Source organism: Nyctereutes procyonoides, unplaced genomic scaffold (genome assembly GCF_905146905.1).
Source record: "Nyctereutes procyonoides isolate TBG_1078 unplaced genomic scaffold, NYPRO_anot_genome, whole genome shotgun sequence".
Classification (NCBI taxonomy): domain Eukaryota; kingdom Metazoa; phylum Chordata; class Mammalia; order Carnivora; family Canidae; genus Nyctereutes; species Nyctereutes procyonoides.
In genome coordinates, this window is record NW_026575133.1 from 28,560,147 (window position 1) to 28,587,427 (window position 27,281).

General features: G+C 44.8%; 1 protein-coding gene across 1 annotated transcript in view; it reads left to right on the forward strand.

Annotated features, from left to right (window-relative positions):
* The window catches only part of DOCK1 (dedicator of cytokinesis 1), a 498,451-nt gene that overhangs the window by 161,750 nt on the left and 309,420 nt on the right, over positions 1–27,281 (forward strand). The window contains 2 exon segments of the mRNA XM_055346339.1: positions 8,423–8,493; positions 12,092–12,198. Coding sequence (XP_055202314.1) covers positions 8,423–8,493; positions 12,092–12,198 — 178 coding nt within the window.

Here is a 27,281-nt window from a genome sequence, read left to right on the forward strand (position 1 = left end):
TCCTTCCTTCCTTCCTTCCTTCCTTCCTTCCTAGCAGCTATCTTAATGGATATAAGGTGATATCTCATTGTGGTTTGATTGAGTTAATGATTAGTGCATTGTCTCATATGTTTGTTGGCTGTAACATGGATCTTTAAACGTAAGGAGCTTATATTGGATTTATTGAAGAATCTTAGTAAGTGTGTACTTTCACTATTTTTTTGGGTTAGCCTTCATGATGCTTAAACATGAAACTACTCCTAGGAATGATTTCTTTCAACTGCCAAGCTGTCAGTCTGTCAGTTGGGATTGAATGAACCAGCGTTGGTGGTGGAGATGGGGATGCTATTTTAAAGACCAGTGTCTGCTTAAAGGAAGCTTGATTATAAAGAGAAGAGTTATTTTTAGATTTAAGATACATTAGATGTAAGTAGTCTTTTTTAATAACAGAGTATAAGGAGTAGAAACACTCACTGTCATCATCTATTTTGTTGTTCTGGATTCCTGCAACCTGTAAGGCAGGGTACCTCTCTCCAGAGTGCTCCCTGTTTCTTCCATTCCCCCCGAAAGGCACAAGCTCAGTCTAGGGCCACCTGTTGGCTAGACTGGTCTGGCTCCACTTTCCGGATCAGAATGCTCTGGTTCTTCTGCAGCCGTTTGGTTGTGCCCCGAGTCTTCCAAAGATGGAACTTTTAACTTTGAAAGGAGAATTTGTGGCCCATATATATTTTAGCTCAAAACCTCCAAATGGAATCATTTTAATATGCATTTTCTTGAGAAATATGTAAATTAATAATTGCTTCATACATTATTCAAGGAAAACTTATTTTGTATCACCAATAGCTCTTGTAATCTTATATAAAGATATGCTAATGGATTTAATTAAAATAATTATACTGAATAATGTAGCCTGAACTTTACCCTAAAATAGTGTCTATTAATCATCATCAGTAGTAACAGTTTTAGCCAGAGAGACACTTACAACATTAAACTGATACTGGGTAGAAGGTACATTTTCTGTTTTGTTTTACGGCTTGGATTAAGTTGGCATTCTCGTGAGCTGCATGATGATTAAATTTGCTTAGAGAAGAGTATACAATCTATTTAATTTCTTCAACCTGAACTATTTCAGTGGTTAGAAAACTTTTAGCATTTTCTGCCGCTTCAAAATCCTTCCTATGTATTTAATTTTCTTTCCCCATCCAAGCTGTGGCTCCAGTATGCTTCTTGTCCATTTGATTCAGGTCTGACCTTACCTTCCTCCCCCAGAGCTGCGATCGCTGGACACCAGGAGTTCTCGATTGCCAGGATGGTGGGCGATGGACTCACTTTTAGGAGGGGCCCTCAGCAACTTGCCTATTTAATAGGCAAGTTCTTTTCTATTTAATAGAAATAGAAATCGTTGGGACGCCCGCGTGGCTCAGCTGTTAAGCGCCTGCCTTCGGCCCAGGATCGAGTCCCCCGTCCCACATCAGGCTTCCTGCATGGAGCCTGCTTCTCCCTCTGCCTGTGTCTCTGCCTCTCTCTCTGTGTCTCTCAATAATACATAAATAAAATCTTAAAAAAAAAAAAAAAGAAAAAAAAAGAAATAGAAATAGCTTTCTTTACCGCCGGCCGAGATTCTCTCTAATTTTGTTTCTGGTATCTTTCTGCCGCTCACTGGCTTTCAATCAGTGCTCAGTGGTGGGGAGCCCTTTGTTTTGGGGGCTGATTTCCGTTTCATGTGCCACGGTGTGCCGGGGACTCAGGTGGGCGTCCCCAGCAGGCCAGTGTCCACGTGTCCACCGCCCAGAGGCCCAAGTGCATTTAGAATTGGACTGGTCCATCCGCAGGTGGGCAGATGAAAGCTTTGCCAAGTTCAAAGAGAAAAACAAGCTAGGACTTAAAATGCCTTTACATTAATTTGCTTAGGTTTACAGTCAAACCTGAAGAAATAACTTTCTTAGAAAGCAAGCATTGGTTTGATCATCACAGTTAAGTCTTAAAACACAGGAGATGAGTAAACAAAGCTAAACACTGCGAAGTCCTCTAAATCCCTGTATTGTGCTGCTCTCTTTCTGGCGAGGCGTGTCAGAGAGGGGGTGGTCTGATGGATTATATGGCCCCTTGTGGCCCAAGGCCCACGGCCCCAGGAGGACCGAGGGAGGGGGCCCCACTCCACATGCCGCTCTGTCTTGCTCTTTCTTAAAAGATTTTAATTAGTTAGTTAATTAAGAGTGCATGCACGAGCAGGGAGATACGGAGACAGGGAGAGGAAGAGAGAGAATCTCAGGCGGACGCAGCACTCAGTGCAGAGCCCGAGGTGGGTCCCCATCTCATGACCCTGGGGTCGTGACCTGAGCCAAAATCAAGACCTGGATGCTTAACGGCTGAGTCACCAGGCGCCCCTCAGCTCTGTCTCTTGATGAGTCCTGCAGGCCTGTGCCCTTCCCACTCCCACCACGCAGGCCACACCCTGGAGAACTAACTGATGGGTGATTGTCACCCTGGAGCGCAGAGCCCACCCAAGGCACCATAAGCACGGGGGCTGCTGACACGCCGGCCCTCGCGTAGCCTGAACAAGATTTTGCTTAAATAACAAGACAATTATACAAAATAATAAACAAAATAATAAAAACATAATAAACATAGGACAAACAAAAATAAACATAGGACAAAAAAAAAAGGAAAATAAGAAAACCCTCCTCAGATCCCTCCCATTCCTGTTATCCTGAATTCTTGATTTGGCAAATTCTTCTACTCCACGTTTAGCACGTCATATAGGGATAGGACGTGATAAACGAAAGCTTCCACTGAATTGCGGGGTCACGTTTGAGAGTTTGGCACGTTCAAGAGGGTTTCCGTGCCATCGTTTGCACACATCCCACGGTCTCCCACCACGTCCTGGCGGCAGCACTGGCCACCGTGTGTTGAACACCCGTGATGTGCTTGGGGTGGCACGCCGAGCGTGGCATGTACACTGCGTCTTTCCACCCTGCCGGCAGTGTCTGGACGCCGGTGCGCTCCCCTGGCCGGTTCACCAGCGGGAACCCCTGAGCACATGCCATCTTCCTGGGTTCACGCAGCGAGTGGTGGATGCGAGCTCTTGGTGCAGACAATGAGGCCCTGGAGCGTGTGTCCCGTGTCCCCTGTATGGCACCGCCCCCGTGCGTCCTGCCGCCGTGGCTTCTCTTGCCTGCACCCGGGCCTTCCTGTTCTGGAAGTGTCCTTCTGCAGAGACGATCCCACCCGGCACTGTCCTGTGCTCTGCGTCTTGGGAAGCCCTCGAGCCAGCTGCTCCTTCTACTCGAAAGCGACCTGAGTGAAGCAGCCCGACTTCACAGGGAAAATGAAGCCTTTTGCAGCAAGCAGGAGCAGAAACCAAAACACTTGAGGTTCTTGACAAATCACCCCTATTAGACGCGGGCAGAGCTTGCTTTTTCTTGGTCAGGAGAGTTAGAGCCTGCGGGAGCGGGAGCGTCCGAGTCCCTGGCTCTTCCGGCGGCTCACCAGACCGTTCTCTTGGCTGAGGATGGGGATTTCTGCGGGTCCAAAGCAAAGACGTGGAGTGTCTCTTGAGAATTAAGAGGTGGTTTTGTAGAGAGCTCCGTCAGTCCGATGTCTTGGAGTGTGTGTTGTGTCTGAGAGCCTCCGGGGCCTCAGGGAGCCCGGAGCGAAGGGCTGGCCCTGCGTAGCGCACGGGCTCTGGTGTGCGGCACACGGACACGGCCCAGAGCAGGAGCCTCTCCAGACGCCCAGCTCGAGGTCCCTGTGTCTTGAAGAACATGATGTCTTAGCCAAGGACCCAGGCGTGATCGGGGGTTAACTCTTGAGTGTTTGGGGCAACAGCCGGCGTGCGTGGCGTGCAGGGAAGCAGTGGCCCAGGAAGATGGAAGACAGGTGCACCTGCTGGTGAAAGAGGCTCCCCCGGTGGGAGAGCCTCCTGCAGGGGGAGGTGGGGGCCGCCCAGCTCAGACACTGGGGAGGAGGAGCCCGAGCCTCTGAGGGCGCCGACTAGTTGGACTGGTACCCCAGGAGTCGGGCGATGCCTCCAAAGCATCCACGTTAGGTTTGCCTCTTGTCTCAGGAAAGGCACCCCGGCTGCCGCCTGGGGCGCAGACTTGAAGGGGTCCGTGTGGAGGCGGGAGGTCCATCAGGTGGCTGCGGCAGCGGTGCCAGCTGGGGACAGAGACACCCAGACCTGGTGGTAGAAGCTGTAGAGGCCGAGAAGATGGTAGAACCAGGGTTCAGTTCATAGTGAGGCTCCACCCGCTTGAAGAAGAGGGAGCACCCCAGGGAGGCTGTGACCTGGGGACGGGGCCGTGCGGCACCCTGAGCCGAGGTGTCCCCGGGGAGGTCAGGTGTCGGGCTGGCCTGTGGCGGGTGGGGTCTGCAGCGCCCCTGGGCCAGCAGGGCTGCCGCGTGTGGGTGGGACGCCCACCTACCTGGGAGCAAGGTGAGCCTGGGCAGTGGGCACTAGGGCTCCGCATCCCGGCAGAAGGATGGGCTCCCTGAGGGGCATGTGGAGGAAGGGGAGAAGCCTAGAATGGGACTCCAAGGACACCCATCTTTAAGGGGTGGTGGGCACAGGGCCCTGCGCAGGCAGCTGGGGAGGGGCAGGTGCAGAGGAAGGCAACAGGTGAGGGCTCGCAGCTGGGTCATGAAGGGGCACCTAGGGAGAGGCCTGGGGCCTCGGCAGGACCTGAGCCAGGGTGCAGCTGGAGAGGCGACAGAGGGCAAAGCCGGCAGCGTGCTGGGCAGCGGGCACCGCGCAAGCCCCCAGCCTGGGCACTACCTGTGCGGCAGGGCCAGGGGGCATTTCCCTCTTGAGAGACAAATGTGGGCTCCCACGCGGAGGGAAGGAGCGGCTGGGGTGAGGACCCAGTCACCCGGAGGGAGGAGGGGTGACAGAGGGCACAGGGCCCCTGCCGAGCCCAGGCGCGGGATGCCGACCTTGGGAGCTGGGCACTCCCCCTCTACGCCTGGACCCTCTGGTGCCTCTGCTCCTTCTCCTGGTGGATTTTGTTTTTCTCCGGCGTAGGAGCTGAGGTGGGTGGGGAGGGCTGAGGTCCCAGGCTCCAGGAGAACCACGGAAGAGCCCCATGGGAAGCAGGGATGGGCAGCAGGTGCAAGAGTGGCTCCTTGCTTGTCCTGTTCTCTTTGTTCCATCGGCTCTGTCCTTTGTTCCCAAGCTGAGCCAGGGTTGGTGGCAGGTGCGTGAACCTCTCTGTTCTCTCCAAACCCCATGTGCTATAAATTCTGTGTTAGGCAGCATTTTGGGGTTCTGATGGGCACATGCCCCTTTCTGTGGGCATCACTGTGACCTCTGGATGGGTGGAGGCCCTAGGGAGCCCTGACCCGGTGTGGCTGTCTGTGTGCCTGGTTAACGCAGCACCCGGAGGCCCCCGGGGAACAAGTGCAAGGCGGGCCATAGAGGCCTGTCTTGTTTGTCGCCCGTCGGCTTCATCCTTGTGAAATGGGGGTAACTTGCAGTAACTTGATAAATTCCAAAGTTGAATTGTCGAAGAGGTAATTGGGATCCCTTGATCTGGCTGGTGTGGGAGGACAGGGCCCACCCTAGGAAACAAGCCTCAGTGATTGTGCAGCGCAGAACACTGCTGTCCTGCCTGTCTCATCCGGACCGAGCCGCACTGAGAGAGACAGGGACAACTAGTGTGCAGTAGGGTGCCATCACCCCTCCCCTGCGTTCCTCTTTCCCCCAGTGTACACAAGCTCCGCTTCCTCCACCCACAGAGGTGGTCTCCGTCCCTATAGCTGTGCCTTTTCCGGAATGTTTTAAAGATGGAATCACATGGTACGTAGCCTTTTGAGTTTGTCTTGTTTTACTGCTCTGAACACATTTGAGATCATCCACGTTTTTTGTAACGCGAGCTCGATTTTTTTTTTTTTAAATTACTGAGTAGTGTTCCATTGTATGGATTCACCTCTTGAGGGACTTTTGAGTTGTTTCTAGTTTTTGACGATTGCAAAGAAAGCTACTGTCAACATTTACATGCAGGGTTTTGGGTGCGCATCAAGTTTGCATATCATCGAGTCCAGACTCAGGAGTACAATTGCTGGCCTGTATGGAGAGTGCATGTCTCACTTCATGAGAAATCGTCTTGTGCTTTTCCACGGTTGTTCCTGACCTTGTTTTGCATTCAGCCCAGCAGCATTTGCAACAGCACTTGATATTGTCAGGTGGCAGGGTTGTTTTTTTTTTTTTTTTTTTTTCCTTTCTAATAGGTGTTAGTGATATTTCACTGTGGTTTTAATTTGCATTTCCCTGGTGACTAATGATGCTGAGCATCTTTTCAAGTGCTTATTTGCCATCCATATATCTTCTTTGGAAAACTGTCTTTTCAAATCTTTGGCCTATTTGGAGGGAAGATTGTTTTCTCATTATTGAGTTTTAAGTGTTCTTTGGATATGCTGGATACAAATCTTGATCAGATAACGATTTGCAATTATTTTCTCCTAGAGTGTGACTCATCTTTTATTATCTTAGCAGTAAGTTTTCAAAGTGCAGAAGTTTTTATTTTGATGAACCACAATTTATTGATTTTTTTTTTCTTTTACGGATTAAGCTTTTGGCATCTTATCTAAGAAATCATTGCTTAGCCCATCACAAATGTCTTCTGGAAATTGTGTAGTTTAAAGTTTTATGTTTAAGATTTATGAACCACTTAAAGTTAATTTTTGTATAGGGCGTGAGGTATGGAACTAGTTTCATTCGGTGGTGAGGTGGTGGGGCCTGTGTTCCATTATTGCAAATTTGTGGACCATGTATATTCAGGGTATTATGTTAAAGTGAGCTTTTGCTGTTAAAGAATAAAATTCAACTGAGTAAATTTGAAGATCTAATAGGCTTTATTCAATGATTCATGAGTTGGGCAGCATCCCAATCTAGCAAGTAGAAAGGAGCTCTGAAGAGCTGGACAAAATGAAACTTTTATAGGCAGCAGGGGGCAAGGACAAGGGACGAGCAGGCTACTTCTTTTTTTGAGGGTTGGAAGAGGTCTATCAGGTGGATTACTTCAGTAGTGCTGCCCAGGGAGTTCCAGATTGAGTAGTTTCGTTTTTTGTTTTTTGTTTTTTAAAGAATTTATTTGACAGAGAGAGAGGGAGATGAAAGAGCACAAGCAGGGGGTTGGGAGAGGGAGAGGGAGAAGCAGACCCTCCCACTGAGCAGGGAGCCCTACATGAGGCTCAATCCCAGGATCCCGAGATCATGACCTGAACTAAAGGCAAATGTTTCACCGACGGAGCCACCCAGGCGCCCCTCCAGATTGAGTAGTTCAATCTTACATTCCTGAGAGAAGCTGAAACTGCAATTAGTTTAGGTATGAAGCCTTGGTTTGCTGACATGGAGTTTAGCACAAGTGACTCCATTTTGGTTTTTTGTTGTTGGTTGTTGAAACACCACTCTTGCTTTTGGAAAATAACGTTAACAATTGTTTATGCAGTAAGTGCAGTATTTTCCAGCGTTCAAAGCATTATCCTGTTCTCTTTTCAGCTTGAGTTTGAACTTTAATGTAACCTCTGGATGTCCTTAGCATCAGCATTATTTCCCCCATTTCATTTTGGGAAGGGGAGCCCAACCTGGCAGAAGGAGTTACAGAGAGTCACAGATAGAGGGGGAGGCCCACCATAGTCAGAACACTGAAAATCTATTAACTTTTCCCATCAGGCTGTGTAGCTGAGGGTGCTGGGGCTCTGGCTGCCCACAGAACTGGGTTTTGATTCTGTGTTCAGGTCTAGCGGTCTGATCAGGGGCAGAGTAATTAGCGTCTCCATTGCAGTTCCCTGGCTGCCCAACATAGCTAGCTCTCTGTCGGAGGTCTATTGGAATGAAAGATAAAATATATACAAGGTCCCAGTGCAGCACATAGCATGTAGTACGATCTGTCATGATAAGCATCACTCTTATTTTTTGAGAGTGTGGATTTTCTGGAAAATGCAAAATAGGAATATATGAGATAAGGCTACTACTGAAGAAACAACAGATTCCTAATTAAGGGATATACAGATATGCAGAAATAGTTTTGGAATGGAACACAGTCATTTTAGTTGTTGAATGTGAAGCAACTGCAGGGATTTGAATGGTAGGGGATTCTTCTGAGGGACACGGGGTCTTCCTGTGTCCACTATAGCTTCATTAGGGTTAAGGAGAAAATCACACAATAACTTAGTGCACTATAGGCATTTGGTCCCCAGGCAATAACTGTAGGCCTCTGTTAAATTATTATGTGTCAAGAAAACCATCTAACAAATCACCATTGTTTGTGGATCAGAGGCTTTTTTTCTTTGCTCTATTTTTGTTGTGTTTGATGATCTCATCTTCTCGTCTAGAAAGCTATCTTTCTCTTCTTGGTATGTCTGTGGTTCCTCATAGTAATTACAGATTTGTGTTAACATTTGCCAGACTGCATTAGGCTCAGCATTCTTTGCTCTTGGTTTGCAGGGGGCGGCGTTGAAGTACTTGCCAACAATTGTCAACGATGTGAAATTGGTGTTCGATCCCAAAGAGCTCAGGTAAGGAAGCACCTGAGGGGCAGGCTTCCCATGTCCTTCACTTTGCCTCCTTTCTGTGCATGGAGGTTATGAGAGACTCAAGGTTCAGTCTCATATTGGCAGGCGTCAGTGCCCTGGATCATTCCTGAAGACATGCTGGTTGTCGTGTCTGGGACACTTCCCTAACGATGACTTTATATTGAAAAGACCCCATCCGATGGTGTCTTTTGACCAACAGTCAAAGTATTTTCTTTAGCAGTTTGTTAAACACTCAGGAGACACATGGGGTAGATCATACAAATTTGACATTTTGCATTCCTTCGAGAGATTCAATTTCACTATGTAGTGGTTGGGTTTTTGTTTTGTTTTCGGCACCTAAAATATCTGACACAGGAGATTTACTATTCACTCCTCTCCCCTGCACGTGCACAACTGCTCATCGTGAGCTCCTCCTGACAGACTGCAAGCCTCAGGCAGAATGGTTAGGAGTTGTCACCTAAGATAACATTAACAAAATCAAAGCGAATCTCAAGGAGGCTGGTTGTTGGGCTTTCAGACCAAGGAGTGAGGCTGAGGACTGACCGAATCCTTCCTTTTTCCACCTGTTTTTCCCTCCTTGGTTGCTGAGTCCAGGCCTACTTGTGAAATCTGTGGATGCCCTGGGTTCTACATGACTGTTGAGAGCCACTGGGATGTGCAGCCTTTCTAACCCCAGACACCTAAAGCACCGCCCTTGTCTGCATTTGATTGTGGTTTTGATTTAACATTTGACATCATAAACTACCTGCAGGAGATGGGACTGTTTTTAGCAGCTGAAAAGCCCATTTAAATATTAGTAAAGGTCCATGTGTCCCCTGAGTGTTTAAACTGAATAAAAAATGTTCATCCTTCCCGTTCTTTGTGTCCACTTTAGCTTGCTCTTGCCTGGGAGGTGAAGGGTGAGTGGCTTTCTGGGGGAGGGGGGTGTACTCTCCTCCACGAATCACCAGGTTTCTGATGTGCCTGAGGATTTAGTGTCCTCCATGGACACATTTATTTTCTGCCCCCCAGCACTGACAACACTGGGCATAGCTTAGCACACCCTCAATGAGAAGAGGAGATGTGAAGGGGCCATGTCTGCCCTGTCTAGGGAGTGTGTCCCATGTATCAGCAACCCCTGGGGCCTTGTCAGAAAATGCTGAATCTCAGGCTCCTTCCCAGGTCTCCCCAGTTAGAAATAGCGCCTGGGGCCCAGCCGTTGGGTTTCAGTGAACCTTCTGGGTGCTTTCAGTGAGACTTTTGTTGGAGAGCTTCAGGTCTGGAGAATAGGAGAAGTGGGGCAAGCTGTGGTTGGGTGGCCCATGGGCATACTCTGGGATTGTGCTTCTCTTGAGGCACAGGGGTCAGACTCTAACCAACTAGTGGGACCACATCCACGTTCACAGTGGGTGCTTGCATCAGTGCTTGGAGAGCCAAGGGAGACCCCCTCTCTGGGGCCAGCCCCATCTTCTCTTGGTCCCTTGTCTCTTGATGCATGCCTGTGTGCAGCTTCAACACCTTATCTACTGATATTTTATATATTTTTTAAAGATTTATTTATTTATTAGAGACAGAGTAAGGAGAGGGCAGAGGGAAAGAATCTTGCAAGCAGATTCTCCACTGAGCCAGGAGCCTGATACAGGGCTTGATCTCACAACCCATGAAATCATGACCTGAGTTGAAACCAAGAATCAGTTGCTTACCCACCTGAGCTCCACCCAGGCACCCCACCTTATCTACTGATTTTTTTTTTTAAATGACCTTGTAAATCATGTAAGTATTTTTTCCTTTTTAGAAAATTGATTGATATTTTGATGAAACAGAAGAGACCACAGAGGAGAATAGATCAAACTTAATTCCACTGCCTAAAAATAACTGAAAGGATGTGGATTTGCACACATGCACAAATATTCACATGCATATGTGCACACATATTTCCTAAAAAAAATTCAACACAGTTATATTCTTTATTTTACAGGCAGCTTCTGCATGTAAGACATTTTGTTTTCCCACATTGGGGAGTAGTCTTCTACATCATAATTTTTAATAACTTCCATGGTGTTCGATCCTATGTTGGCCCATCATTTATTTAAGTAGCAACAGTAGGCACTGACATCGATTATGTGCTTTCTCCATATAGAAGAGGCTTCACGCAAAGCACTTTCTATGTATTGTTCAATTAATCTTTCCAACAGTGGTATGACATCGGTTCTGTTATTAGCCTACTTTTATGCTAAGTAACTTGTCCCTGATAACTGAGCTGGTCAGTGGTGGTGCTTCAAGGCCAACCCAGGCTTTCTGACTACAGCAAACAGGCCACTGTGCTATAGTGATGGCTGCTGGGTTCTGTTTGGTTTTTATTCTTATAAAATATGCTAGGATACATGTTTTTGTAGCTTAACTGTAGGATCTTGCCCTTATGTATATCATTAGCAGAAACAGTGAAAAACAGTGAAGTGGGATTACCATGTGTCATATTTTCTTTTTTTTGCATTTTCTTAAAAGATTTTTAACAAATACTACTCAGTTGCTCTCTAAAGGTCAAAGCAACTTTCTACTAAAGTATGTTGGTGTCTGTCTTCCCAAACTTTGCCGGTACTTGAAATTATTATTTTATAGAACCTTTGTTGATATGATTGGTGAAAGACTTTTCTTTGTTACTAACAAGAACCCTTTGTCTAAGACCCCGTCATAGTTTTGTCAGCTGTTTGTAAAAGTAATGTTTAAAAAGAAATCTCTAGTGAGATGTAAGTTGCATCCTATAAAGTTTGCCAGTTTTAGAGTATTTAATTAAAGGGCATTCAGTATTTTTACGGAGTTTTGTGCCCGTCATCGTAATCCAGTTGTAGGGCAGTTTCATCACCCCTTTCAGATCCCTGGTGCTCATTAATAATCTGTCCCTACCCCAGCCCAAGGCAACCACCAATCTCCTTCCTGTGTCTACAGATCTGCCTTTTCCAGGCATGTTATACGAAGGAAATTATATAATATGTGGCCTTTCGTGCCTGGCTTCTTTTACTTGGCATAATATTTTCAAAGTCTATCTGTGTTGTAGCCTTTGTCAGAACTTCATTCCTTGTTAGGGATGAATTCTATGGGTATATGTTGTTTGTCTGCTCCTGAGGTGATGGACATCTGGGTTTTTCTCCTACTGAATGTGAAGAATAATACTGATAAGATTCATGTGTCAAGGTTTGTGTTGGATATGTATTTTCATTTCTCTTGGGTATATACCTGGGAGTGGGTCTTTAAGTAACCGGTTTAACATTTTCAGGTAACGCCAAGCAGTTTTCCAAAGTGGCTGCACCAACTTACATTCCCATCAATGTGATATGAGGGTTCCAGTTTCTTCATATCCTAGCCAACACTTGTTATTGTCTCTCTTTTGGATTATAGCCATTTGAGTGGGCATGAAGTGAAAAATAACATTTTAAAGCATCATTTCGTTGGGTGAGATTTTGGTTTCTATTATGGGCAGTATCCAACGTTCTGGTAGAGTTTAATCACCATTTAATGACCTTGCATCTCAGTATCATCTTGAACACAGTGGCTCATTTTGCTGTTATATCCCTAAACTCTTCACTTGTGTTTTTCATTATAGCAAAATGTTTACTGATTTCATCCTAAATGTTCCCATGGGTTTGCTGACCATTCAGAAGCTATATTGCTTGATTGAAATCATTCACAGTGACCTCTTCACACAGCACGGTGAGTGGAACCCTGAGAATCATTAAATTGTCCCATTATTCATTGTCTATAGGACTTGTCCCTTCTGAATTCTCTCTTCTATGCCAAAAGGAGCGGAGGTTGCAACCAATTAAGACAGCTCCATTACAAGACAGGAAGATTTAGTCCTTACAAGAGAATGGTAATTGATGTACAGTGGAGTGATAGATCATTGAAAGATGAAGGGGAAAGCCTCGTAGTTTGTAATTTAGGTATACACTAAAGCCCGAAGATAATCAGCATACATTGTAGCCTTTAAGATGTGTGATTGTCTATCCTGGGGAGGCAATCACCTGCTTCCATTCAGATGATTGCAAAGAAAAATGTCAAGTTTTCTTTAAATTTAGAAATAATGGTACTGTCTTTTCCTGAACTTTGCATTCTTTGACAGGGCTTCCTCAAACCCTGCTCAAAGTAATAAGAATTTTAATGATTCCTCAACTCATTTATCCTGAGGAACACCTTCTATTTCCCCACGTTATCTCCCTACCCTTTTTATTAATCATTTTCTTTCTATTTGGACAGATTGAATTAATATTTTACACTTGTCAAGCAGTTTTATTGAAAGCTTAAAACCTTTGCATAATTCCACAACCTTTCTCATTTAGTGGAGGCAGATGTGGGGACCGTTGAGTGACATTCTGACCGAGAGGCACAGATCTCTACTCTTCTGTTTATGTCCAGACATTTGGCTGTTCCATTCATTTTCTTTTGTCCTCGAGTGTGGCGTTTTAGGGACGGAGCCCTGGCTGGGGGTGTCCTATTGGGCTCCTGGCTGCATCTAGAACTCAGTGTATGTCCGGATTAGTCTTCCGTAACTTCTGGGCTCCTGGAGCCTCTGTTTTCCTGCTGGCTTTAACCTGATTTCTTGATCGAACTTTATCATTGCACTGGAGTCTACACTTAACAACGAAGGTTTATGTTAAGAGAAAATGCCAAGACTTCATTTGAGTGGGAATGTTCTTTTTGAGAAGAAACATCAAACTAGGAAGTGAATGGGTTTCTGCAGCCCCTCCAAACATTTCTATCTGGGCCACAAGCCCATAGCTCACTTGCATAATTGAAAGGCAGCTCTGTTGCCATTATTTGGGATTCAAAGCACACGAATCTCCTTCAGCCAGCAATCCTGAGTGTCCATACTTCAGGGCCTCATTGGAGGGCTGGGTCTTGAATTACTCATTCCCCAGGTGTCTTCTAAAGCTTGGTGAAACTATGGGGTTCAGGAGGGTGTGATGATGAGGTGATGGGTGGGGACCACTGCATCATTGTTTCTTTCTGTATCGACTACATTTTATACCAGAGCAAGTAGGGATCCCTGGGTGGCGCAGCGGTTTGGTGCCTGCCTTTGGCCCAGGGCGCGATCCTGGAGACCCGGGATCGAATCCCACGTCGGGCTTCCGGTGCATGGAGCCTGCTTCTCCCTCTGCCTATGTCTCTGCCTCTCTCTCTCTCTCTGTGTGTGTGTGTGTGTGTGTGTGTGACTATCATAAATAAATAAAAACTAAAAAAAAAAAAAATAAAAAAAAATATACCAGAGCAAGTAAAACCCCCCAAAAGTTTTCTATTTGGATTATATTAGGACTTCCCTTCTGCTAACCCTCCAACCCAAAGATGCACACACCACCACCAGCACTGACCTACACCACTTCGTTGAATGAACAATTATCAATGAATAGCAATTGTCGATGGATTGCTTGTACTTTTATTGACTGTTGACATAGGGAAGACCTCCTTCCCTATGTCACATAATTTCTATTATAAAACTCTGTACCACCTACCACATAGCTCTCTTTGAATGAGGACCTAAAATATAAAAGGTTCGATTAAAAATATTTAAAATAGAAATTCTTCTAAGAATACATTTCAAGGGAGTGTTTTCTTCTATTGAAGCGTAACTTTATTTCCTTAGCTAGTAGAAAGCTGGAAGGGACTCTTCGTATTTATTTTTGGTAATTCCGTCAGCCTGGGAGTCTGGCGATTCTGATTTTCTTCCTTCCAGCACCGTTTCTCCTTTCGCTCTTGTTCTGTAAGTCTTGTATTAAAGACCGCCTCAAGGCCTGTTGTGGAAGTTTTGCAACATGCTGTTAATTATTAACCTAAAATCTTAAGTACAAAGTTAGGGCCTTAATTTTCATAGCAAGCTGCACCAACATGGAAAATGAGGTCATGGGAAATAATGTGAATCGAGACTGACTTTGTGCTACAAGAGCCACAGCTCGCCTGAAGCCTCCTGTCTTAGAAGCAGCTCCTCAGCTGCCCAGTCAGTGGGCCTTGTCTTAAACCAACATTGGCTGCCCACATGTGCTTCCAGATGCTCACAGGCCATCTGGAAATGTTACAGAATACACCGTCCCATGTCCAGCGTGAAGAAGGAGGACCTCCTGTCCCGTCATATAGGCTATGAGCATTAAGAAACTTTCTGGGAAGGGATAGCAAAGACCACTCTGATTTTTCTCATCTGTGGGCCCCCTGCTTTTTCAAGGCAGCCTACAGCCATCTCACCTCCTTCTCAGGAAAGACTAATCAGCGGAAGTCTTCAGATATCATTACTTTTGCAAAATATTTGGTACCATGTTTGGTATAAATCATTGAAGCCAAAGTATTTTCTGATGCGATGGGATGGCCCTGATTTTCCTGCTTTGTTCCAGTTTTTATTAGTTTGTGACGGTCCTGGTCTGTGTGCTTTTCCTGATCCCAGTGGAACCAGTCAGACGAGTGCCCCACGTGTCCAGAGTTCTAGAACTGGATAGAACTGACATTGTGTGGTCAGGGTACATCACCGTGTGGCTCCTCTAGGTTCCCCAGTGGGGACTCCAGGGCCTGTCTTTGCTCACCAGCATGTGGGTTGCCTGGCTCCTAGAAGGGATTCACTGAGTTACTTTGCTCTAAAACATTGCTTTCCTCCTCACCACCCCGCCACCCCCCGTATTGAATACGTTCCATAGTTTTAAGAATCTCCGTTCAGTGGGAGTGACAAGATGATCTGGGTGCAGCAAGGCTAGGCAGTGAATACTGAACTGGAATTGTTTCTCTGCAGAGAGGCCTGCCTTTGCCAAGTTGGGTCCCAGTAGGCTGAGGCTTGCTGTGTCCTGTCGTTGCGGCCTTGTTTTCCTGACTGCTGCTTCTCTGTCTTCTGAAGGACCCGGAAACTGAGGTCGTATCCAGCTGAGTGTGCGAGGCCATCACAGGGGATGTGTGTTTTGGCAGAGAGGGTCGTTTGACCCCAGTTGGTGTGGAAACTGTGGCTCCTGTCGCTTCTTACTCATGGGTGTCCCAGCTGCCGTACTTCCTCTGGGTCTGGGCTGTGCTATCCTGCTGCTTCTGTGGCCACTACCCTGGTGGAAGGGAATGGGAGTTCTTGACAGAGCTGTCCCGCCCACTGCTTTTTTCTAGTTGCATCAGGGCTCCTTGGCAGGACCTGGGACATAGTCTGCCTTCCAGGTGCAAGAGTGGCTGTGGACTTGTTCTGACTTCTGTACTGGGGAGGCACAGCTTGTCATATAGAGATCTCTCCCCGGTATAAGAAGGCTTTTCAGGAGCTGAGATGGACCTGGTGGCCATGGTGGGTGCCTGCCACATGGTCTGCCAATAAAGCCTGGGCACCAGGCCCTCTGGAGACTCGACTACTCACAGTAAGCACCACTGAGTACATGAGCCTCTCCTTTAACTGTGATTTGTTTAAAAAGAAAAAAAAAAATGGTTTGTGTCATTTCTCCTACAAATTATTTTATTTCCTCATTAAGAAAGAACTATGTATTTCTGGAGGCCTGTGTGATGAGGCAGGTGGGACACAGCAGGACTGAATGTGTGGGTTTTATGATCAGACTACCTGTGTTCAAATCCTGCCTCTATCACCTGCTACTCAGTGACCTTCAACAAGTTACCCTCCTGGCTTAGCTTTCTCACTGCCTTGTTCTTGTTTCCTCCATCATGCATTTTGAAGATGAAAGTATGTATAGTGCTGAGATTTTTATCTCACGTCTAAGGCACAATCAGCATTAGCCATGTTTCCATTTTTACAGAGGATTCAGTAGAGAATGGCAGATAAGATCCTGCCCTCATCGAAGAGGGTAATTATCATGTCAAATATGAGCTAAAAGTTAGTAAACTTGGATCAAAGAAAGAAAAGTGTTATAGGGAGTTTCCTCTGAGAGGTACTCTGATCACCCTGCATGGAATACCCCCAGCCTCTGTGCCCCAGGCCTGACACTCCCCACCACCTGAAATCATTGGCTTTTTTTTCTTCTTTGGCTTGCTTACCTGTGGTCTCTCCCTAAAATGAGAGCTCCCTAAGTATGGCTTTGTTTATGCTGTTGCTGCTTGATTGCTGGCTCCTAGGACAGTGTGCTTGTCCACAGTACATACTTACTATTGCACAATCAAAAATGGCTGTGGATGTCTGAATACAGCACTTCATTTCTCAGGGGGCAGCAGAGAGGAGGAGGAGGTGTGACCAGCTGCATACATACGTAGTTCACTTGATTCAGGGGAGGAGAGGTTTTGTGTTTGTACAGAGAAACTGGCTGGCTCTCTTCCCTTAGCCCTGAATGGATTGATCATGGAAGAGGAAGGAGAGATGGGAAACAAAGACTTAGGAGTGGCTGAAGCTGTGGAGGGTCATCCATGAACAGTTTTATAAAGTTAGGATCACCTTTTTGCTTCTGATTTAGTTCTTCCTCAGTTTTATGGACATGTGAGGTGGGAAAGGAGTATGGTTCAACTCTACCTCTGGATTCAAGGGAGCTTTTTGTTAAGATTATGGTAAGTTTTAATTGTAGAGAAAAATGGAGAGAAGATGGTGTAACATACCTGTGGATTCCTCACTGGGCTTCCAAAGGTATCAAGCTCTGGTTGGTCTTGTTTTTATCTCTGTGTTCCTCCCCCAGATATTTTGAAGCAAATCCCAGCCGCCATAGCATGCCGTTAGGATGTCTTTTCACAAGTTTGGTGGTATTCAAGGAGTGAATGACTTTGTTTCGGGAAAGGGAGGATGTGCAGAGGGGCTGGTTACCAGTCTGGTGTCTCCACTCCACCTTGGATGTTCCCGCTCCTGCTCCTGAGCTGAGGCGAAGGGCGTTTGACTCTTTAGCATGCTGTGCACGGGAGCCAATGAATGGGCGGTAATGGCTTCCAAGAGTTGTCTCGCGATGTGACTTGACTACTTGAAAGCTGGTTAAATAGATTATGTGCTTCACAAAAAGATGACTCTTGCATATAATCTGTGGTGTGGAGTGAGCAGATTTTCAAAGCAAGATGCAAAGAGACAGAAAGGTCAGAGCTTCATAATTTGTGCATTTGTAGCTTTGTTCCCCTGTGATTATATTGTTGCCCACATATCTGACAAAAGCTGCGAAAATTAAAGCTTAAATCCTATTATAGAAATGAAAAGTTTCAATGTAATTAAATTAAAATAAACACTAGGACACCAAGGTTTAGGATTTATGCCCACAAAAATGTTTTACATTAATGTTATAGCAGTTGGGTAAAAAAGGAGTCAACCTGAGATTGCATTAAATTTCAAATTAGTCAGGAGCTTTGGACATACTTGCAAGATGCCTTTGAGTTAAGGTGAGAGAGCTCCTGGAACACATGCTCTCATCCACATGGGCTCCTTTCCACCATGGATCTGAACCTGAGAATTTTGGGAATCCTCAGTCCAGGTAACACTGCATCTTTTCCTTGTCTTTCAGGAACTGACCTTTCCACATTTCCATATTGAAAATGACCAAACCACCTGACAGATTTTCTTTAGAGCTCACAATGTACTTATCATGTGTCTTAAATTTTTTTTGTCTTCTTTTTTTTGCATAAGATTTGAAGAGTAAAGATTTGAAGACTTAGTAGCAAGATAATCCCTTTATAGTCTTGACAGTAGTTTAATACTCTTGGTGGATTACGTTGTTTAAGCTCACTATTCATTGGCATCCATTTGTTTGTTTTTCATTTTTGGGTTTGTTTTTTTCCCCTGATGGTTGGAATCTAGCAGTGAGTATGAATGGGAAATGTGCCATTCCCTCATTTTCTGGCCATTCCCATGGCTCTTTCTTTTCAATATAGCAAACAGGCTCCTTTTAAACAGTGTTCGTCAGCCTCATAAAACTTCATTTGTGTTCCATTTTTGAACAATACAGAGCTTCTTCAAAATGTAGGCCTAGAGAGCTTAAATTATTTTCCTCATTCTTATTTTCAAGGTGAATGATTCTTCCAGTTATCAAGCAGAGTGAAACTCTCCTTTTTAATGGTAGAAACATTAGTTACAGCAGCCCTTTGAAATCTGAGGGCAAAGGCTCAGATGCCAATGGGACTAGCTATTAGGAAATATTGAAGTCAGATTTCCAGACTATTTTTGTTGTGATTAATCCCAGTTATAAAATTTATATTTCTTAAGATCACTCTATCAATCAGCCTCTACTTTAAATTGTAGAAAGAATAGCTATGTTTAATATAGATTAAATTTATCATTTAATAATAAATTTATTAATAAAATATACCTTCTTAATGATTTGATCCATAAACAAATCAAAATAAAAACTCTTGAGCTTCTCTACTGTTGGAAGTGGAGAGAGATTTGTCTTTATTGAAGGGATCTTAAACCCAGAGCTACTCTACAGTAATTTTGTTAACTTGAGGGATATTGTACAGGAAGCAAAATTGGAGTTGAGTGCCACGGTCATGTAACATACCACGCATATCTCATTCCAGGATGCTTTAATTAGGTGGTTGTGTGATGATTTCTAAAGAATGTTACTTACCGGCTTTGAACCCGAAAGACCCATTCTTGAAATAATGGTGGAATGTGAAATCATTTTCTCCTATTCTTGAGAAAATTTTAATCTTTATCTGTAAAGTACTGTACCTTTTTCATACCTCATTCTGTATATCACTCTATATCATTCATTATATGAGTGTTTGAAAAGAGTATTTGTTAAAACAATGCAGCCTTTTAGAGAGGGCTTACTGAGTCTAGGAGAGTGAACTCAATTTCAGTTTCTCAATTATATCCATTTCCATTCCATTATAATTTGGTAAGCACCTGTCATGTGCTCAGGACTCTTGGTTAGCACATTTGATTCCTCTGAGAAGCTTCAGAGCCATCATCTTAAAAATATATAATTGGAAAAGCATAATTCTCTTAATTTCCAGTTAAGGGCCCAGGGGTTAAACAGCAAGTCCTACCAATCAGCGAGGAGAATCCCGGGCAGGGTGCTGTCCACCACTGTGGTGCTGATTAAGGAGCTGTCTTGTTAGAAATCCATCACCCCACTCTGTTCTTAAAACTATTTCACACCCCACTCTATGAGTAATACATTCTGAATACTGAATTCACTTCAAATGCCATATGGAACAAGACAAAATACAAATATATGAATAAACGAAAACAAATGTAAACTAGGCAAAAATAAGCAAAAATGTAGTGTTGTGCTCATGGTGTTTTCATACTTTTTTCTTTTGTTGTGTGTGTGGGGACTCTTATCTGTGATCACATTGGTAGTGCCAGTAGTTCCTCAGGGTGTAGTTGGTCCTACCTTTATCATAGTGTGTTGATCCCTTGTTCTGTACCCACCTCTGGGTGGGCTCCTATCCCTATTGCTTAATGTTGGGAGCAAGAAGAGCAGCTTTAGAAGAGGATGCCTCGATTGTCCTGTATCTAGTCATGCTCACACAGGGCACCAGGACTGAAGGTAAGTCTCCCCAGTTCATGATTCCTTCCAAGCCCTATGAGATAAGCTCTGTACCTCCATGATATGTTACCTAAGTGACTTGCCTGGGACAATTGGAGGAGCACCAGGTCAGTCTGTCTTCTTTCAGATTCTCCTTGAAGACTCTGTTTTTTTTTTTTTTTTTTTTCTTTCTTTTTCTTCTATGTTGTATAACCGTTTCCTGAGTGTATCAACCATCCCTCAAGATGGAGTGGACTGGACCATATAGTTTTGACGTTGTTTTTAACATATACATTTTATTGTCAGGGCAGTCAGGAATTTGTAGGCTTTTTGTTGTTATTTTTTGTGGGTTTTTAAAAAATCTTAGCTGGTCAATTCAATCTTGGAAGCCAATTTATTTACAAAGAATCTACCACCATGAAAACACATTGATGAAAATCTTAATCACTACGAAGCTGAGGACCCCCACTTAGGTACAACAAACATAGCTATGATGCTAAACAACTCTAGTCTTTTCCATAAAGTGAATAAGATACAAGTTTGACAGATCATAGTAATCCTTGATGCAGCAATCCTCAGATTTCAGTATGGTCCTGTATATTTTTAAATAAGCAAGGTTAGAATGAGCTATAGAGGTTTTAGGTTTTAGAAATGTATTGAGTGACAGATGGCAGTTAAATCAAGTGATTGCAGCAAACATCCATAGTAAAAAAACACTGTATTTGCTGGACTACATTGACCAAGACCTACTTTTTTGTCCACCTTCACCCTCCTGGTTAAAAAAATGCACACCACACCCAAGCCCTGTATATCGTCTTTTTGTTTTCTCATCCTCCACGTGGTAAGATTCTGGCCGAGGACTTGGAGACCGGTAGCATTCCTTCCGAACTTACCAAACCACCTCCTTAATGTACTTCATTCCTGGCCTGACTGGCCGTTCCCACATAGTCTTCCCCAGGATTTTACTTGACTCCTTAATTTTTTCATCTGCTTGTAAATGAGACTCATTTGTGATTCTTCCCTGTTGATGGTTCTTTCATTTCTTTCTTCTGAAAAATTCTTTTTTAAAAAATATTTTATTTATTTATTCATGATAGACATAGAGAGAGAGAGAAGCAGAGACACAGGCAGAGGGAGAAGCAGGCTCCACGCTGGGAACCCAACACGGGACTCGATCCCGGGACTCCAGGATCACGCCCTGGGCCAAAGGCAGGTGCTAAACCACTGAGCCACCCAGAGATCCCCTGAAAAATTCTTTATTACTGCAATACTAATGAGTGTTTAACTTAATTATTAAACATTTCAAGACTGGGGGGTACAACATATTTGCTGCCCCATCCCTTCTTCCAAAAAGATGACACCTATTTTACTAGGTCCAATGGCTTCATCCAGAAGATATCTTTGATCAGCTTCTTTTCACATTGCCATACAATATATATCCTGTCATGTCCTTCCAGTTTCCAAGGTTCTTTTAATTTCTTTTTTTTTTTTTAAGGTTTTATTTATTTGAGAGAGATAATAATAGAGACAGCAAGTGCAGGAGGGGCAGAGAGAGAGGTAGAAAGAGCATCCCAAGCAGGCTCCGTGAGTGTAGAGCCCAGCGTGGGGCTTGCTCCCACAACCCTAAGATGATGACCTGTGCCAAAACCAAGAATTGGACGCTCAGCCAACTGCACCACCCAGGTGCCCATGGATTCTTTAAATTTCAATGTCATCTTATCAATTAAAATTCTATGGCATTGCATACCTCAGAGCTGACATGCATATTATCTCATTTCTGATCATTTCAGCACTCAGCTGAGTGGCACTGAGGAGTTTCTGACCAAAATACTTAAGAAGGTGTTACCAGGTAATAGAAATAGAAAACATGGTGCAGGGCAGTTGTTTTTACTTCATTTCACAAAGAGAAAATGGAGAAGAAAATCAAAAAGGAAAAGTGACATACTTAGGGTTACTCAATATGAATTGATTCTCCTGGTACTACCAGTGAGTATGACTTGTTGCATTTAAATGATACTTGGAAAAATGTAATTTGCATTTGACATGTAAAGATACCTGAACCACATGTAGTCGCATGCATGGGTCATTTATTTTAAGGAGTGCTGGCTTCAGGATCAGGCATCTAATTCTGGCTTGGGTGCTTAGTGGCGCAATCTCCACACATCCCTGGTACCCCCATCTGTCAATCTGGACATAAGTACATGGCTCCTGTGATCCCTTACAGTGCTGACTGCATTTCCTGCATTTCTGTTGTTTGAAGGCTTGAGGGAGAAAATCATTTGAACAAATTGAATCATGTGGGTACAGAGTTCTTAGATAGTTGAAAAATAAGATGAGTGTCTATAACAAATGAGTAACAAGCATCCCCCATTTATATAGCTCCTACTGTTTAATTCTCATTAAAAGTGTTAATCTGGATCTCAGTTCTGTGTAACAGGCTCAAGGTTATTAAATGCACTTTATGGATCATTTGTTTAATGTGACCAAACTAAAAATTAAGCAGCACATTACTCAGTGTTCATAAAACGAATGTTTTAAATGGACAAATTCATTCTCGTATTTGCATCTTGCCTTAATGTAGAGCTGTAATGGGGTTATAGACGGATATTCTATTTGGACATTTATAAGCTGATGATGCCTGTTGAATACCTTTTATAAAGATTAATATTTTTTACTTTGTGCCCATTACCAGGGCATTAATCATCATGGCTTCAGCCTGCACAGCTGAGCATGAACAGATGTCGAATTATTGCTGTCTGTAATCATAGTGGATCACACTGGGAGAGGGGCTTGTGGAATGGTGGCTGGGACCTCTGATCCCCATAGCTCATTTGTGTGAATCTGGATCCCCTGGGCTGCCTGCCCCTTCCTGGCTGCCTGTGCCGGGCTGCCTGCATTTTCCTCATACAATGGGAAAAATCAGTGGAACTCTGCAAGCTTCCCTTGCACAACTGTTCTGGCTTCCCTGCGGGTCCTATCTCTGCCTTGACTCACACTAACCCGGCGCTCACAAGCCCGGTGGTCACATCCATGTGAAGAGAGATCTGATAGGAGAGATCTGCTGTGGCCTTGATTCTCCTTCCAGGGCTGAACACCAGTTCATTAAAATGAGAAACCACACAGGAGGTCTTTAACATCTGTTTCCTAGTGTACTTTGAGACCATGCTGTCCAACACAAATACAATGTAAGCCACAGACACACTTTATAATTTTTTAGAGGCTACATTAAAAACAATGGACAAAGCAATTGCTGAAATTAATTTTAATGATTTATCTAAAATATCATCTCAACACAACTTCAATCTAAATATTACTAATGACATGGTTTCATTTTTTTTTTTTCCATACTGGGTCTCTGAAATCCAGTGTATTTTTGACACCCAACAGCACATCTAAATTTTTATCACATATACTTCATCTGGATTTTGAACATTTAATAAAATTTACCACTGAAAAGTAAGTTTGCATACCTGAATTGTTCCATTACAGTGTTTCCAGTAAGCAAGTATATTTTTTTTTTTTTACTTTTATGTTTTAATGTCTTCAAAATTAACTGAATTTGAAAATTCTGTTCCTCAGTGGTACCAGCTATACTTCAAGTGCTCATTGGCTGCCCTATTGGGCAGTGCAGCTCTGAGGCAATCCTCTCTGTGTACCTCTGTTGAAAAGGCTGACTTCGTATAATGATATTATTTCTATTACTGTTATTGGCAGCTCCTGTTTATTGAATGCACAAATTATATCATCTGATTCTTGCAGGGAAACTCAAAGGTAAAGACACAGCCCCATTTGGCAGATAAAGGCTTATAGAGTATAGGTAACTTGCCCAAGATCCAAAAAAAATTGTAAGCAGGGCGGATTTTATCATTTCCTAATGTGGTGGGTAAACTGAACCATCGTGAGAGTAAAATCTTTCCCAAGATTGAAGATTGACCCAGGTTCCTAGGCTTCAGTCAGATATTTATTGTAGCTATTTTCCAAGTGGTTATGTGGGGCTGGTTTATTTAAAATGAGTTTTCTGTTAGAAATGCAAAGGTTTATTTGTTTGTTTGTTTTGGGGGGTGGTTGTCGGTTTCCCAGGCCATCTGTCATGAACTTAATTGGACTATTGGCATCGATCACGGTAGAGAAATGGCCCTCTGTTCATGGGGAAGGGTATTCAGGACATTGAGCTGGGACATTCAGAATATGACAGGAGATTCTTCTTTCTCAGCTGCCAGAGATGGCATTTGATGCTTTAAAATTCTGCATTGCAGGTATGAAGTGTGTTTGGTGTGTGTGCATGTAGTGTGTAAGTATGTGTGTTGTGTAGTGTATGTATGTGATGTGTATGGTGAGCTGTGTAGTGAGTCGTGTGTGTTTGTGGTGTGAGCGTGGTGTGGTGTGAGTGTGTGTGGTATACTTTCTTCTGTGCTCTATGTTTTTTGTTTCAACTTGATGGTAAAATTTGAGAGACCTGGGTGTCACTTAGACCTTGTGCCCCATGACTTCTTGAAGAAGTTGGAAGTCGCTGAAATGTGGAGTAAGTGACGGTCTTTGAGAGATGACGTTGGGGAACTTGTGTCACTTGTGCCCTGGCAGGAGCAGTTAAACAGCTTGGACAGCCCTGGGAGGCAGACTGGCTTCCCGCTGCACATCTGTCACTCCATACTGTGCACCTGGAATTGCACGTGACCCACACCAGCTCTTGTACTTGAGTCTGCATGTGCGCGTGCATCCCTGCACACCCCTGTCCAACTGCCTTGGACACCGTCCTGTGAAAAGGGAGAGAGAACTTGTTATGATGCTGTCGTCCCTCTGATGTCTTCCGAGGACAGGACAGGGCAGCTTGGACCAGGTCTCTCCTTACCAACACACAGGAGCCAAGCGCTGTGGTTTACAGACCACGAACAAGTCCTATGTGTGACAGCTGTCCTGCTAGGAGGAGCTCACATGCACACACACACAATCAGGTCTTAATTTACATGTGGGAGCTCCTCTCCTTGAGTGGGAACAAGACCTCTGCTCTCATGGAGATTGCATCCCAGCAAGGACTGTAGAACCAGTCATCACGGATGGTGGTCCATGTACCAGGCATCTGGGGCCCTTCTGCGTGCAGATCTGTCCCTGGGCCATGTTGGGGCCTGCAGAGCACGGGTCACCAACAAGATGTGCTGATTGCTTTGCCTCTAGCTTTGGTCCTCCCGGCCTCTCAAGGTCTCTGGAGCATTGCCTTTCTTCCTGGGAGCCGGGGCCATGTTTCTGAAGGGTGCTGCTGTCCTGTGACCCTCTGTCCTTGGGAGCCTGCATGAGATGCCTGGTGAGGTCAGCAAGGTCTGAGGAAAGCCTGGGCACCTTGGCAGCCTGTCTCTGGAGCTCTGCTCTGGGGCCGGGAGGTGGTGGTCCTTTACACTGGAGTGTCGGGCTGCTTTCATAAAGTCCTTCTGCCAGCATTGACTCCTTCTATCCTCCTTCCAAGGAAGTGTGCTGCTCCCCATTCCCCACTTTACCATTACCAGCCTTGGGTGGGGAGGGTGACGAAGGATAGATGAACTACGGTTCTCCTGTGGATACTGGAAACGTCCAGCTTGAGGTTGCGGGTCCATCAGGAGGATTATTTTTGTGTTCTTGGGGGGAGCTAAGGCAATGAAATGTCTTTCCGTGTGACAAAATGGCAATGAAGTTTCCAAAAAGTTTTGTCATTTCTCATCAAGAGAAGCTGGATAACAAAACAAGTGCAGCTAACACGCGGACCCCTGTTTTGGGGAGAAGGTGGACGTTCCCGTCAGGTAGCTGAAGATGGCTGACAGCATCTCCTGCCGAAGATGAACAGGGCAGCTGTCACTTCTTCACCCTGGAGTAATTCTGACAAATGACACTAACACACTCAATTACCTCTGGGACCGGTGAAGTCAACAACTGCCTGTCCAGGATGACAGATAAATGGGGTGGCAAGAGATCGATTTTGGCCAGGGCATCTGGGTCCCAGAGACTGGAGGGACATGTCTGCTATCTCTGAGTCCAGACTGTGTTCCTCTGGTTTTCTAAGACTGTTCACAGACACACTCCTCCTCCCAACCCGGACTGGCCTTCTACCTCTGTTGGGTTCCTCTTATGCTTGTTTTGCCCAGTGACATTTGTTTTCCTTTATTGTATTGTCAGGGTCCAGGGCTTCATAGCCCCAACTTCTCCCTCTGATCTAGATGTCTTGGAAATCTGACCTACCTCCAAGATGGTGGCAGTGATAGGGATGACCCAGTGAGCAGGGGTGACCGAGGGCTAGTCCCCCAGGTGAGGGTTGTCAAGCTGGGTGATGTGTTTCAGCAGAAGGGATTGAAGACCGTCATCCTGGAGATGTCCTGCCGAGGGCTGTGAGGATGGACGCAGGCATGATTGGACCCGAACAGGATTGCCAGGAGACCTTCCCAGCCTGTTGGATTCTAGGAGGTTGCTGTGTAGTCTTTACGCTGGATGTGGTTGGTCTTGTGGTTCAGGTTAGCATGTCAAGAGCTACTGAGGGCAAATGTCATTTGTGAGCATTGGGTTTCGGTAGAAAAGACACTGGGCTTGGGGTGCTTGTAGGATTCATGTGTTTGGTGGGTCAGCATTTGGAACTGATGCATTTTCAGGCTGGCTTCGCTGCCATAGGTAATTTTCTTGTGGCATTTTCCTTGGACTGTTTTGGTTTTCATGCTCCTACACCGACGGCAGGTCTCGGCTCTTTGGAGTACTTCCCTTGTGAGTTTATGGGGATGTGGTATTTGGGGAGATGCTCTCCATGCGAATCTGACTTCATCCATTGGCATCATAGGGAGGGTTGGCTGAGTAGGTAAGGGAATCGCGTGAGGGCACCTGACATCCATGAACACAGACATGGAGGGCCATGATCCCCATAGGATAGGACCTCTTCATGTGTTCTGTGTCTCCCTCCCTGACCACTGTTAATTCCTGATATTAAGCCATAAGGTGAGCCTGGCCTCCATCCAGAAGATGCACAGCATGTCAGCACCTCATGCATTAAATATTGGCTATTCTAATTGTCAGAAGTAAAATCATTGAATCACTGAACAAAAAACTCTTTCTGGAAAAATGGAATTGCTATTAGTCTTTTTCGGAGGATAAGTCAAAGGGGTTTGAAAAAGCCTTGGTATCAGCTTCCCATATGTGGTTCCCTGGAAGTAGGTGGAACAGAAGGGTTTGTGCTATTTCAGCATCCTGTGGCTCCCACCTGCACTCCTGGACCTTTATTACTGTGTGGTCCTTGGGGAAGTCTTCTAACTAAGTGGGTATCAGCATGCCTGCAAGAACCATTTCAATGTTGCATGCTCCATTTTTTCTTACATTAAAAAAAATTCAGGAAACATTAGTGCAAAACATGCTTTTATGTGTCATTAACGTAAGCCCTAAAATGTAAAATCTAAAAAC